The sequence below is a fragment of the Poecilia formosa genome, unplaced genomic scaffold (genome assembly GCF_000485575.1).
Source record: "Poecilia formosa unplaced genomic scaffold, Poecilia_formosa-5.1.2 Scaffold330, whole genome shotgun sequence".
Classification (NCBI taxonomy): domain Eukaryota; kingdom Metazoa; phylum Chordata; class Actinopteri; order Cyprinodontiformes; family Poeciliidae; genus Poecilia; species Poecilia formosa.
The window spans coordinates 344,603-359,149 of record NW_006800269.1 but is presented as its reverse complement, the minus strand read 5'-3'; the positions used below and the strand labels follow the sequence as shown (position 1 = coordinate 359,149).

The window sequence follows — 14,547 nt, the reverse complement described above, 5'->3', positions numbered from 1 at the left end:
GGTGAAGGAAACACAGGAGGGGAAGACTGAAGTAAAACTGAAACAAGAACATTGCAGGAATGGGGGATGAAGGATGGAGAAAAGGAGCTGCAACTGTGGAAGAGCAATAAAAGGTTGTTGTGTCTGGACTCTGGGCCATTGATCACAATGTGAAAAGTCCAGAATGTAACAGGGCCATTAACATTTGGCCAGACACAAACAGCAGGTTCAATTTGACAACATTTTTTATTTTATCATCAACACTTTTCATTTGTCCAGCATCACCAGCCTGACCTGAACAGTTTTACAGACGTTTACGGCGCCACTCTGCTTCTCTGAAGCAAATCAAACACACAATCTCTTTGGCCGATATCAAACAATCGAGTAAACAATTCAGCTATAAAGCCCATGTTTGGACAAAAACTAGCAAATCTAACACACATCATTTAAAAAAACAAAGAAAAAAAAACAGAATGTGACGCTACAGCAGATTTTTCAAAGTTTTGGGGATCATTTCATTTTCAGCTTAGACAGACAGTTCCTATAACTTAAACCGTTTCTACTGTGTGGTTTTGTCTAAGCTTTAACAAGCTGAAGTCGAGCTCTCTGGAAAAAAAAAAGAAGAGAGGGAGAGAGAGATTGAAGTGTAAAGTTAGGAGACTTTGGTCAGAGTAAAACGGATAAATTCAGATGCTTAACATTCAACTTTGGATTGGATGGTTTTGGAGCAAAGTATATCAGTGTCTCTAACTTTAGGCTACATGTTCTCCCTCCTCCATGTGCAGGTCTGACACATTTTCCTTTAATAAACAGAAAATTACAGTTTCCAACTGACCTGTATGTGTTTAACCTGTGGGGAAACGTAGAAGGCTGATTAGAAAATGGCTGACCTGCTGCTAGCTGCTTGCTAGCATAGCGGTTGCTATGACGTGGCAATGAATAAGCTGGATTTACCCGGTTTATTGGACATGGTCCTTCTGGTATTCATAGTTTATAGTTCTAGTGATTGTACAAAATATAATACTCTTAACTGTTCTGCTCTTTGAAGAGTAAGGCCATAAAAAGCTAATATTAGCTGGTTATCAGAGATGCTACTGCTAGCTTTGCTGACTGCTAAACAGTTACCATGGCGTAAAATAAAAGGGATGGGTGGTTCTTCTTCTACTCTGGAAATATCTTCATTTCCAAAATAATCAAATTGATTGTTATCGTGAGGAAAAAGCAGCCATCTTTCTTTAGCCGGCTAAGCGCTACGCTACGACATATAGCAGGAGAAAACTCCAGTCAGTTTAACGACTAATGAGATGCCAGAGAAAGTGAGAGAAGACCATATGAGACCTCATTAGAGTTTAATAGCTGATAGCTGTGCAGAACTTAAAGCATAATTCATGATTTCCTCATTAATTGTGACAGTAGAACAATATGAAGTGGTGTTTACCTCCAAAGCTTGCAGCGCTCAGCTCACTGACCCTCATGTCAGTGGAACACCGACAAAACTTATTTGGATCAGTTCTTTAGCTGAGCGTGGTTAGAAATGAGCTCCAAAAATCATTTACATTTCATTAAAACGTGACTTTGATTAGGCAGGACAGCAGATCGAGGCAGCATACAGCAATCGGACTGATCCTAATTCTGCTGTCAGATTAGCCCTAATCTAGTGGTTTCTTCAGTTCCAACATTGCATTGTTTTCTGATTACCTGACGTGATTTTATAAAATAAAAAAGGCACATTTACAATGTGTTTGCTTCCAATAAACAGCAGATACACAAAGGGAATAACACAGATCGATCAGAGTGGTGTGAATTTTACAGAGGAAACCTGTGTCTGAAAAAAGAACAACAAAAAAACCTTAAAAATCAAAACCTACACTTTTTTGGTCAATATGAAGAGAACAAATAAATAAAAACGAAACCATGATTGGAAGGACAGAGCAAGTAGCAAACAGGCTTATTCTAGTTCAGGCATAAACTGATGGATGTGTAAGATGCCAGTCTGGGGAAATCCACACAGCAGGAGGTTCCTTCGACAGTCGGCTTCTGGGGTAAATGTTAATGACGACACAATCAGCAGAATAAAAAAAAATGCTTAAAGCTTTTTAGCTTGACGTATTTGGTAAATTTGGAATATTAAAAAAAAAAAAAAAGTAAGCAGGCACTTGACGCGACGGCACTGAAAAACGTATGAAAGGCACAGGTGTGTGTGAAAGCTGGTGTGACACGCTCAGAGCGTTCCTCAGTGGAAATGTGTCACCAAACCGAAGGACGGTTCAGAGAACAACGGCTCCAGTCCGTGTCGAAGTCTGAGTGCATTCTGGAGCAGGGCTGGGAACAGAGCTGCTTCTGAAAGAAAACTCTGACACGTCCTTCGCACGGCCTGCTCAGCAGCGCCGAGGTTTTCTGGTCACTCGGAGAGGCGGAGCTACTCGCTGAAGCTGAAGTTGAGGCCGAGGCCGGAGCTGTCGGTGGTCGGGGACGAAGGGCCCGCGCTGGACACGGCGCTGGACGGGATGCTGCCGTCTGCCCAGGAAAAGAAAAAAAAAAAGAAAGATGAAAGCCACAAGTACAGAAATGTGCATACGTATTTAAAAAGAAAAAAAAAACAGGTATCTGATCTGATGTGGTGATTTTATACACTGACCGACCGATAAACACACCATCGAGTTTTAGAAATGATCTTCACCAGATTCTAAAATAATTTGGCTCTCATGTCGTTAAAAACGTTACACATTCATTATTTAGGCCCGGGAACAAAAGGAGAGAGAGAAAAAGACTTTTCTGAAAGATACAAGCAGAGATTGATAGGAGAAGTGAGTAAGCAGAAAAGTCTTATCAACATGTGCTATATAAATCAACAGGTGCGATATAAATCAACAGGTTCTATATAAATCAACAGGTTCTATATAAATCAACAGGTGCGATATAAATCAACAGGTACTATACAAATCAACAGTGTGGCATCAAAACCAACAGGAAGCAGGCGGAGGCTTCATAGGAGGAGAAGAAAATAAAAACAAATCGAGTCACAGCTAAGAGGGATGAACTGGGTTGTTGAAACGTTTCTGTTGTTTCTACCAAGTGCTATTTAGCAACAACGTTCCTAAATAGCACTTTGGAGTTTGTGTCTCAGATATTTATGTTTGTTGTTTCTACACTCAAACAGCTGGTAACTATAGAAAAAGACTGAAATGCCAATTATTTTTCTGCCTTTATTTTGGCGCCCCTTTTAGCACGGCACCCACATGCGTAGCGCCGTGCTAACCCATTTTTTGCGCCGCTGGTCTTCATGATGATGTTTTTAACATTTAGGAGACCTCTGAATGGAGTTTCCGACACTTGATTTGTTGACTGGTTTTTTTTTAACCAAAAAAAAAAAAATAAAATAAAATAAAATCAAACTTCCTTGCACTTAATGATCATGTCCTACTTTGTGTCACGCATTTACTTCAGATTGGAGTTTCTCTAAAAACTCCACTGTGCAGATACCCATCATCAGGGATCCGTAAGGAGTCGACCTCTTGTGTGACATTATAAAAACCACCATGCTGTTAGACTTACACCACAGAGGCTGACCCGGCGGACGGAGCGACGCCTCCGATCCGGAGGAGGACAGAGGCTGCTGAGGGCTGTAGAGAGACGTCTGACTTTGAGAGTCAAACAAACCAGAAAGTGCTGCAGAAGAAACAGAAACATCAGGCTCAAGTTCTGCTTTTCCCTGGACGTAAACCCAAATCCGACTGCATTATGGCAAACTGATGTTTGTGGAGAGATGTGGACCGAATGAGACTCGATAACAAGTAAAGCCGTTTACTGGGGATAAAGCTGGAGCTGAAACAAAAGCAAGAATACTTTGGCACATTTACTACACAGCCTGTTTGTGCACTTTATATTGAGTTTGAAATAAATATAAATATCATGAAGCTTTGTAAATTTACTTTATTTTGAAAAGCCAACAGCTTCTGTCTGAACTGTGCACTGAGTGAAGTAAAACCAGAGAGGACAGTCTGAAGTAGAGGGACAGAAAAGGAGGAAGGAACCAAAGAGGTTAAAGTTGAATATGTTTTTAGTTCAAGCCTCTGAAAAAACAACCCCAATTATTAACGCATGTTGCATTTGAACGACATCAACGTAGATAAGTAACATATTTTGGTCTTCATGTGTAACATTTCAGGTATGTTTTGAAGACTAGCTGATTATATTTGAACATCAGCGTCGTGTCAAAGCCCCACAATCCACCACGGTTTAAAGACATCCTACAGGAACAGACTTGTCACAATACAACACTTTACTGGACGATAAATTATTCCAGTAATTTGATAACGTTGTTTTGAGGGAATTTTTAAGTGATATATTTAAAATGGCTCAGTAATGCAAGTTTACCACTTCAAAGACTAATAAACTGTAATTCTGTAAAGAAGACTTTACACTGGAGGTGGAATAGTTCAAGTAACACCCACAAAAAAATCCCAACAAAAAACAGGAAATAAAATGGAAATTAAAATAAAAACGCACAATCAAAACCTTAAATAAATAAAATGGATTACAGAGTCTCTAAAATTATTTTTCAAAAAATATTAAACATCAGAATGGAAATCATTGGGTGAATTTTATTTTATCCCGATTAATTGATTTATTACTCAAAAAAAAAAAAATCTTTTTACTTATTTTCCTCATCATAACAAATATAAACTCATTTCGATAAGAAAAAGAAAACAAAGTTACCTGCTATGAACAATCATCATCATAATCAAGTCCAGACAACAGCAGCTCAATCACATAATTATAAAATGTTTATGTTTTTGACACCTTTTCTAATGTCAGACATATTATAAAGTTGTATAAGAGCTGAATTTTCTCCAAACATTAACATCAGTGAGTGTTGAGCTTCCATGAGACCCACCTTTCATGGTTTTGGCCTGGGCCTCCCCGATGCTCTCGCACACCTTGCTGAGGAACTCCTCCACCTGCTTCAGGGAGAGAGAGTTGTGCAGTGTCTCCAGCGGGTAGATAGAGGGCACCATAGAGCAGCCTTCGAATCCTGCGGTTTAAAGAGGAGAGAGACAGAAAGACAGAGACGCTTCACTGTACCAGATCACTGGGTGCAGGGAGAGGAGAGGGGAAAGCAGCCAACTCTGAGCTTATTGGTTCTTCCTCAGGCAGCTGCTAGATCACTCCATGCCAAACCAAAAACAAAACAACCGATCTACAGCAAGACGAGAAAAGACGAGACGAGACGAGACGAGACAAGACGGCCTTTTAGGGTCGGTTAGATGTGGCAGCACAGCAACAGGAGTCTCAGTTAATCAGAGCCACGTTACAAAAACACCCGTGAGGTTTCTCACCGGTTAATTGGCGAACGTTGTGTCGTGTGTACGCAGGAACGTGTTGCGTCCTCCGTAACCATGGCAACAATGATTACAGTATATGACGCCGAGTTTGAAGGTACTTTGAAAGTGAAAATATGGCAAAAGTAACATTGTCACCTTCCTAAAATAATGGCTTAAATAATCGTCTTTTGGCAATTAAGAGGTGGTGATTTTTATTGCAAAAATTATTTTTGGCAAAACAAAAAAAAACTATTATTTTATGAAGGTGACTATATGATTTTTTTTTTAAAAAAAACCTTAAAGTTGCAGTCACGGTTATGAACAACAGACCTTTTGAATTTGAAGGAAGAAGAAATAGGAAATGTCAGAGTTTAAAATGTACTTAAAAAGTTGGATTTATTTAGGATTTAAAGGAACCGAGAAGTGAGGAAGTAACGATCATCCAGAGGAAAGTTNAAAAAAAAAAAATCTTTTTACTTATTTTCCTCATCATAACAAATATAAACTCATTTCGATAAGAAAAAGAAAACAAAGTTACCTGCTATGAACAATCATCATCATAATCAAGTCCAGACAACAGCAGCTCAATCACATAATTATAAAATGTTTATGTTTTTGACACCTTTTCTAATGTCAGACATATTATAAAGTTGTATAAGAGCTGAATTTTCTCCAAACATTAACATCAGTGAGTGTTGAGCTTCCATGAGACCCACCTTTCATGGTTTTGGCCTGGGCCTCCCCGATGCTCTCGCACACCTTGCTGAGGAACTCCTCCACCTGCTTCAGGGAGAGAGAGTTGTGCAGTGTCTCCAGCGGGTAGATAGAGGGCACCATAGAGCAGCCTTCGAATCCTGCGGTTTAAAGAGGAGAGAGACAGAAAGACAGAGACGCTTCACTGTACCAGATCACTGGGTGCAGGGAGAGGAGAGGGGAAAGCAGCCAACTCTGAGCTTATTGGTTCTTCCTCAGGCAGCTGCTAGATCACTCCATGCCAAACCAAAAACAAAACAACCGATCTACAGCAAGACGAGAAAAGACGAGACGAGACGAGACGAGACAAGACGGCCTTTTAGGGTCGGTTAGATGTGGCAGCACAGCAACAGGAGTCTCAGTTAATCAGAGCCACGTTACAAAAACACCCGTGAGGTTTCTCACCGGTTAATTGGCGAACGTTGTGTCGTGTGTACGCAGGAACGTGTTGCGTCCTCCGTAACCATGGCAACAATGATTACAGTATATGACGCCGAGTTTGAAGGTACTTTGAAAGTGAAAATATGGCAAAAGTAACACTGTCACCTTCCTAAAATAATGGCTTAAATAATCGTCTTTTGGCAATTAAGAGGTGGTGATTTTTACTGCAAAAATTATTTTTGGCAAAAAACAAAACAAAACAACACTATTATTTTATGAAGGTGGCTATATGATTATTTTTTTTTAAACCTTAAAGTTGCAGTCACGGTTAAGAACAACAGAGCTTTTGAATTTGAAGGAAGAAGAAATAGGAAATGTCAGAGTTTAAAATGTACTTAAAAAGTTGGATTTATTTAGGATTTAAAGGAACCGAGAAGTGAGGAAGTAACGATCATCCAGAGGAAAGTTGAACTATTTTACAGTGAATCCTGCACCTGGTCAGGTGAACGCAAGTTAATTGTAAAAAAAATAAAATAAAATAAAAACACAAACCAAACGTTGGTTAGGACTAGACTGAAACTACAATGAAAAATTAAATGTAGTCATGACTTCCAGTAAAACCAGTAAGTCTGTCCCAGACAGGAGGAACCTCCTCTTTATACCCACCTTTAAAAAGAACCAACATCACAGGTACAAAATACCAACCCAAGAAAACGGGAAGAGAAAAAAGAATGAAATGTGACCCTGCTGTAACCCAATGCAGCATCCAGGCACTAAGACGGAGCGCTTCCACCTCTGAACCTCTGGAGCAGGATCAGTAAACCTGGTTAAATTAACCGATTCTCCGGGGGAATCACGCCTCAACTAGAAACCTTTTAGCAAAATACAAACAAAAAAAAGCATCACTTCTCAAAGGCTTTAGGTCAGTCTGACAGGTTTTACCCCATTTCATTTCCAAAAACAAAAGCGCCCAGGTTCTTCAAATTCACTCTTAATATTTAAGCATTTCCATGAATCATGCTGATAAAAATAAGTCATAAAAATGTTTCGGTCTCACATCTTGCATATTAAGTCAGTTTGGTTCTGCTCTCCATGTGGGTTAGCTGACCCAGATTATCCAACCCCTGACCAAAACCAAAGGATTCTGCTTCACTTCCTGCTGGTAGCTCTTCACTACAGAAGCCTGTACTAGGGCTGGGCAATAAATCGATTTTAGTGATTAATCGGATTTTCTGCTTTTGAAGATTTCATTTTTGGAAAAATTTTGAAATTTTTTCAGTCCCACCAATCCACTTGTTGGGTTTCCAGAGTGATGTTAACCCACCCGAGAACCGCCATCTTGTTTGAACAAGCTCATATTTCAACTCACAGAAGAAATTACTGAAATAAAAGTCATTAGTAATTTTTTAAAGAAAAAAAATGAGGATAAATAATAAATTAAAATTGAATTTGGTAATAACAAAAGTAAATCAGATGTTATTTTTGAGCCATATTGCCCAGTCCTCACAGGTACTCAGCAGGCCAGTGGATCTCTTTTCTTCATCACTGATATCTGATACAGTTCAGAGTTCATTCAGGGACAGACTGCTGCATCTTAGGGGCACAAAGGAGCCGTTCTGGCAGGTCCTTCCTTCACAAGCTCAATGAGTGTTTATATTGCAGTATTTTCTGTGAATAGTCCATTTTTTTATGTAGAAACATACACGCACTAGTCTGGGTATTTATCGTATCGTTTATCGTGATAGATGTTGATTTATCACTGTCATGATAAATTCCATCAGTGCTGTTTTAAATCTTTCCAACACTGTTCAAATTGTCAGGATTGACAGTTTTACTATTTTCTCTGTTCGTTTAATAAAAGCATCAGTAAATACAGTTACTGTGTGCAGTTTAGTGACACAAATCATATTCTTTATGTAGCCAGAGTCCTGGCTACATAAAGAATAAGGGAAAACTTTTTAAGAGCATTATTTATGTTTGTGGGGTTTTAACTGCTGTGAGTCAGTCACAAAATTACCTTAAAAACATGTAACAAATAGTTCTTGTCACTTATCACAAAAGTATTGCAAAATATCACAATAAAAATTTAACTCCATATCGCCCAGCCTTAACATGCACATTTTTAAATCAACTTACTCAGTTGCATATTTCTTTGAATCCAAAATATGCTGTTATTACTATTACCATGCACAGGCTCTTATCCATACTTTGTTTTTTATATTTTCACCTTTTTGTGAATCTGAATGCTTTGGCCTGCCTGCCACTTTGCTGCTGTCACACTGAGGGGAAATAAGAGTCATTTCTATTCTACTCTAGTATCTAGGAAAGAAGGTCAATAATTTTCTTCCACTGACACAATACAATAAGACTAGCAGCATAAAAGATTCACACAGAAGCTCCAGATGAAGAGCAGAAAATGACAGAAGCTGATGATCCACTCCAACATGGGCCACCTGGCCATGAAGCCTCCTGGGAGAGCGGCGGTGTACTGACACCGAGTCGCGCTCTCGCTCTGTAAAAGGCCTAATTGGTGCCATTAACACCAGACGATGCTCTCTGAAAACACATCAGTGCTGAAGAAAAATGGCTCTTCTCACATCCACTCCAACAAACCTGAAACTAAACCAGAGGGCCTGATTCTCATTTGAGAATCATTATCTTTAGATCGTTGTCTTTATGGTAAAAGTGATGCTTCACATCTGCTAAATGAAAACTACTATACATATCATAAGTTTATTTTAAATTTTTGCTTATGTTTTTTTAATCCAAACGTTAAGCAATTACATAATACATCACATTCACATATATCCTAACTGTGTAATTAAAATGTTATCTTACTTTTGCTGCTCTGGGAAGAGCAAAAAAAAATGACGTCATCTATTTCTGTGTAGAATTGATATTCATTGTATTTTTACAGAATGTTTTCACATTGTGAGTCTCTGATTATTCTCATTATTCTTTTGATTAACCGATTAATAACTGGATAGCAAAATATGCTTAAGATATCTAACAGGATTTGAACCTGACGAGTTCAGCAAAGAACATACTTAGAGACAAAGAAGGATGTTTTCATCTTAAATGCAAAAATGTAGAAACTTTTCTTACAGTTCTTACCTAAGTACAGGTCTGAGTGTTTTTTTCTTTCAAATTGCCTGTTTTTTAGTTAACGATTAATCGATTACTAAATTAGTTGATGATTATTTCAAGCTCCAATTAATCACAATAAATCGTTTCAGTCCTACTTTTTAATTTAATTTTCTACTCTGTAAATGATTCTAAATTTTGTCAGCGAAATACAGAGAGGAAGACGATGCTGCCTTCCTTGGTCAGCATGCAAGCGTTTTTAACACTGTGGTCATGAAACAGACCCACCGCTAGAAAAACCAGACAGACAACAACAGGCAGGAAACCAAGCCATGACAACCAACGCAGGAGGCTACAGCTGATGCAAAGCTCAGAGGGCATCGACGGCAGCCATCTTTCGCCTGTACCGGTCCGAAGGCGCAAGACGGGCATGGAGGGGGAGGGGCGGAGGGGGGAAGCACGCGGGCTACAGAGGCTGACCGTGGAGACAGTCGGAGAGCTCAAGGCCGCACGTCAGCTGGATCCTGAGGAGGCGCAGGTGGTAGGGACAGTGGTGCAGGTGATAGGAGAAGGACCTGTCCAGGGCGACAGGGTCAAACCCTTGCAGCGCCAGCTCAGCGAGTTCATCTGAGGGCTCTGAGGGAGGAGAGGCAGAGGACAGAGAGAGGAGGAAAATGACAGCACAGCGGAGCAGCAGGAGGAACATGAGGAGAGGCGGGAGGTAACGAGCTTAAACCACGGCATCTTTAGACAGGAAGACCTGAGACACCACTTCTCTTTTCTCGAAGATCTTCAGTGAGTTGACTGACAGAAACATCCTGATCCTGGTTCTGTTTTGTTGTCACGCTTCCATTTTTCAGATTAAACAACTAATTTCAGACCAAGATAAAAGCAAAAACAGCAAGAAGCAATTTCCCAATGATGATTTCATTTGTAAAGAGAAGGAAGCTATACCAGCCTGACCCTGTCAACAAGGAGCTGACCTCTTGGCTGATAGGACATCTAGGAAACAATAACGACCAACAAACATTCCTCTAGATCAGGGGTGGGCAATTCCAGGACTCAGGAGCCGGTGTCCCGCAACTTTTCAATGCGTCTCTACTTCAACACACCCGAGTCAAATAATGAAGTCATTGACGGGAGCCTAGAGAATCTGACTGCAGATGATTCAGATACTTGATGAAGTGTGTTGGACCAGAGAGGCGTCTAAGAGTTGCAGGACACTAGGGCTTAAGGACTGGGGTCGCCCACTCCTGCTCTAGAGGGATTTTGGTCTGCTCTTCCTCGAAGATCTATTGTTTAAAATCAAACCACAACATTACAAACGAGTTGCAGGCTGGACTTGAATCGGCCAGTTCAAGGCAGGCAAATGCGACCCATACACGGCTTTTTCCGCTGCGATCTGAACAGCCCAATTCCGATCGTTCCACACCCCAAAAATCCGATCTGTGCCACTTCCACACATGGAACTAAAAATCTTGCATGGCAGTAATTTATTTCCATTCACTCTGATACCCTTAAATAAAATCCAGCAGATCCAATTGCAGGTTTGGGACAAAACTGCAAACCTACCGAGACGAGGCCACATCTGTAGACTGACAGGCTGAGCAAGCAGAGGCCTGTGGTAACTCTGGAGGAGCTGCAGACATCCACAGCTCAGAGCCAGAGAATCTGTCCAACAAGACAACTATTAGTCTTTAACGTCCCAACTCTGGCTTTTCGGGACGAGTGGCAAGGAGTCGTTGATTGGGTAAAAAAGAAAAAGAAAAAAACTACAAACAAGAAGCCCTGTTTAAAGTTGGCCACAAGCTGTACTGGAAACACACCAAACATGTTTAACAAACACATAAAGTTTGAACTTTTGGGTCTACACGTAAAGCTAAACTCAGGACAATCTTTAAAAGAAAACAGTTTAGCTTTAGAAGGGCTGGACGTCAATCTACCAACAAATGTGAACACAGAACCAGAGCCATAACGGTTCAGATTAAAGCATATTCTAATGTTAGACTGGCCCAGTCAAAGTCCAGATGAGAGCCAACAGAAAACAGAGACGTAATTTTTACACTTTCCCACTCTCTAGATGTGCAGGGCTAGCAGAGGCACACCCCAAATCACCTGCTGCTGCCAAATATTTATCAGGTCATTTTATTTTAGGTTTCCTGCATTTTGAAAATATATTGGAACAGGTGAGCTGAATCTCATCTGTATCCATCAAAATATTCAGTTTTACAGCTCACATTTAAAGATGTACATTCTTATCATTATTTGCGTAGTTTCAGTGATTTTCTATAAAACGTAAAGATACAGACCTGAAAGAAAAGATCATGTGTTTGGAAACAATCTGTCTGATAAAACCATTTACTGAATTATCAGAAAAATACGAGGGAGGTGCCAAGAACAGGCAACATTCGACTTCTTTGTTTGTGTAAGACGCATAAAAATATACAATCAAGAAAAGTGTTCATGGACGAGTTCTGTTGATCCGGTTCCAAGTCGTTCATCCATTTTCATCCGTTCTCTGAATTAATTGCAGATTCAATACAAGGTCACAGCTACTGACGCAAGCAGCACATCCAAGTGTTTTTAATGATGTTGAGATTCTGAGGATGTCCTGATCGATAGACACCGGTTCAACCAGCCGTCTGCCGGGAACAAAGGCTTTGTGCTACAATAATATTAGTATAGTCAAGCTGTAACAAGCCAATAAGAACAGCTTCCTTGTTGTTGATGTCAAATCTAAGATGTGCTTTCTGGCTCATAAGTAGAACAAAAGGCAAAAAAAGCATCACTTTTGGGGGGCCACATCTTTTTAAATGCGTTTTTGAAGTAAAAAATGTGGGCAAAAAAAGAGAAAATTAAAAAAATAAGGCTCTTTATGCTCTATCAGTTACTTCGGATAACATTTGAACAAACTGATCATATTTCCTCGAGTTTTTGACATTTGGTGAATTTATTTTTGTCTCCCTTATTCTCAACAGATTACAATTAAGATAAAAAATAATAATATACAAGCATCTGATAATTAATTACTCCTTCTGGTCTAAGAGTCAAAGTCTACCTAAAATGCAAGGCCAGGTTTTCTTCCAGCAACAAATGACAGAAAATCTTTCTGTAAACTGCACAAAACAAGCAGCACAAGTCCCACTCTGCACGCCGGGAACAGGTGCAAACACCATGAGGTTCACGCCTTTCAGACGCCAATGTACCCCAACTATAGTGAACATAGTAAATATCAGTTTAAATTTCACACTAAAGAGGCATAAAGAAACTGTCAACATGCCAGAATGTGTAAAAACCCAGCAGACACCCACAAACCAGAGGCCTGACTCATATTTAGATTAGTTGGGAAATTAATTAATTAGATCAATTAATGACACAAAATTTAACAAGCTCCAAAATTTTAACACAATTGATCATATTTTTTATTTTACGTACAGAAGTCTTGAGCCAGAACCTTTGTGTCTGCGTGTTTCTGGTACGACACAAGCGACATGCGCAACAACAGCGATGGGCGACGAAGCCTCTTCTCTTTTCCCGGTGGGGGTTCATTTGTTCATGAGTTAGCCCATCAACTGTGCTTAAGAACTGACTACTAAAATATCATAATAGTGACTCTGTAATAACTTCTCATAGTCTTATGTTACACTGTGCAGAAGCTTCATTCACCTCAAAACACAGGACGTTTTATACTGGAGATGAAACTGACGGCATGACCTACTTTCTGATCAACACTTGGGGACAATAAAAAAATAAAATTCAGTTTCTAGATAGTCCGTTGACTTTTAAATATGTAAAAAAATAAAATAAAATAAAAAAATGAGAGAGTGATGTCATGTTAAAAATAAAACCGAATTCAGCAGAATGCACACCTTTGAGCCCGATATACACGCCCTATTCAAAACTGCACTAAATCAGCTGACGTCCTCCAAAGATGTGACGGAGATTCTCCACAACATCTCCTTTATGTTCTCACTTTTACACCACAACCCACATCAATACACAGAGAAACAGAAGACCACAGCCTTTGGAAAGTACAAATGACTCAAAAAGGAGCAAAAGGTTTTGAGTGAGTACAAGTTATGATGTGCACTAGATTGTCTACACGTGGAAATATATCCGAGGAAGAAGATATATTCCAGAAAGAGAACAATTTGTGAGGAAATGGCAGAATCAGGGAGGTAAATTAACCTTGAACAGGCAGAGCAGGTGGTGTTAGCAGTGCAGGCTGAAAACAACACAAGGCTCATCAAACACCGAGGCTGTGCGGTGAAACAGAAACTCTGATGGAAAAATAAATGAAAACGTTCATTCGATGTCATTGACTAAGTCAAATCTCCACATCCCCAAAGGTGGTTTATCTTTTTTTTACCCCCCCCACAAAAGGGTCATGCAAGATGAACTAGAGGATTGTCGAAGTATACTTGAAGAAAAGCGGACATACCATTGGTCGGATGCCTGGCAAACGACACAGAAAACCTCTTTACTGCCGGCATAGAGAGCAGTTCTGAGGAGATAAGAGAGGTAACTGGGATTACTGGAGGTGCCGGTATCTGTGCCAGTCTGTCGGCCTGCGTGCTCTTCAAAGAAATGAAAATAAAAAAAATAAATTAAAAAAAAAGAGGAGGAAACAGAAATAGGGCAGAGTTGGCTTTCTGATTCACACACGTTCTGCCAACAACTCTGAGGGAAAATGAAGAGAAGAATGAGAAGTAAAAAAAAAAAAAAGAGGTTGAAAATTTGATCTCAATTTGATCTTTTAGCCAAACGGAAAAGATGCATAACTTGTAATAATCTGTCAATAGATAAAATGTCAATAAAATACACTAAGACATGCTGACGTAATCCAGAGCAAAGACAAAAATATCAGTTTGTTACAGGTGTCTCAACCTGCTGGGTATAAACAAAATACCAGGAAGTTAAAACATGTTAAGAAATCTCTCAACACTCTGAACCACATCGAGTTTCTCAGTCCATATTGAAACATTCTGAAGTTTTACAGAGGAAAATAACTTATTTTCTGTCTATG

General features: G+C 39.6%; 1 protein-coding gene across 2 annotated transcripts; it reads right to left on the bottom strand.

Moving 5' to 3' along the window:
• Positions 1-206: 206 nt before the first annotated feature.
• On the bottom strand, positions 207-14,535 carry LOC103152835 (inositol hexakisphosphate and diphosphoinositol-pentakisphosphate kinase 1-like). Of its 2 annotated transcripts, XR_001658822.1 has the most exons (6): positions 13,963-14,535; positions 10,002-10,157; positions 6,020-6,157; positions 3,535-3,648; positions 909-2,496; positions 207-809 (listed from the first exon to the last, which is right to left on the bottom strand). XR_001658822.1 is itself a non-coding variant. In XM_007573469.2 (5 exons), the coding sequence occupies exons 1-5, from the start codon at positions 14,012-14,014 to the stop codon at positions 2,399-2,401; spliced, it is 558 nt and encodes a 185-aa protein (XP_007573531.1). In that variant the 5' UTR covers positions 14,015-14,535; the 3' UTR covers positions 207-2,398. The 2 variants fall into 2 exon arrangements, 1 of the variants encoding a protein (XP_007573531.1); XM_007573469.2 differs by having other exon boundaries at positions 207-2,496.
• Positions 14,536-14,547: the final 12 nt, after the last annotated feature.

Bases quoted from the DNA above. Each gene is read 5' to 3' on its own strand.
- LOC103152835 (XM_007573469.2), bottom strand. From the start codon at position 14,014: ATGCCGGCAGTAAAGAGGTTTTCTGTGTCGTTTGCCAGGCATCCGACC. The intron at 6,158-10,001 runs GTCAGCCTCTGT...TTTAAACCGCAG, and splicing joins GCTCTCCGACTGTCTCCACG to GATTCGAAGGCTGCTCTATG. The intron at 2,497-3,534 runs GTAAGTCTAACA...TTTCCTGGGCAG, and splicing joins GCCGGGTCAGCCTCTGTGGT to ACGGCAGCATCCCGTCCAGC.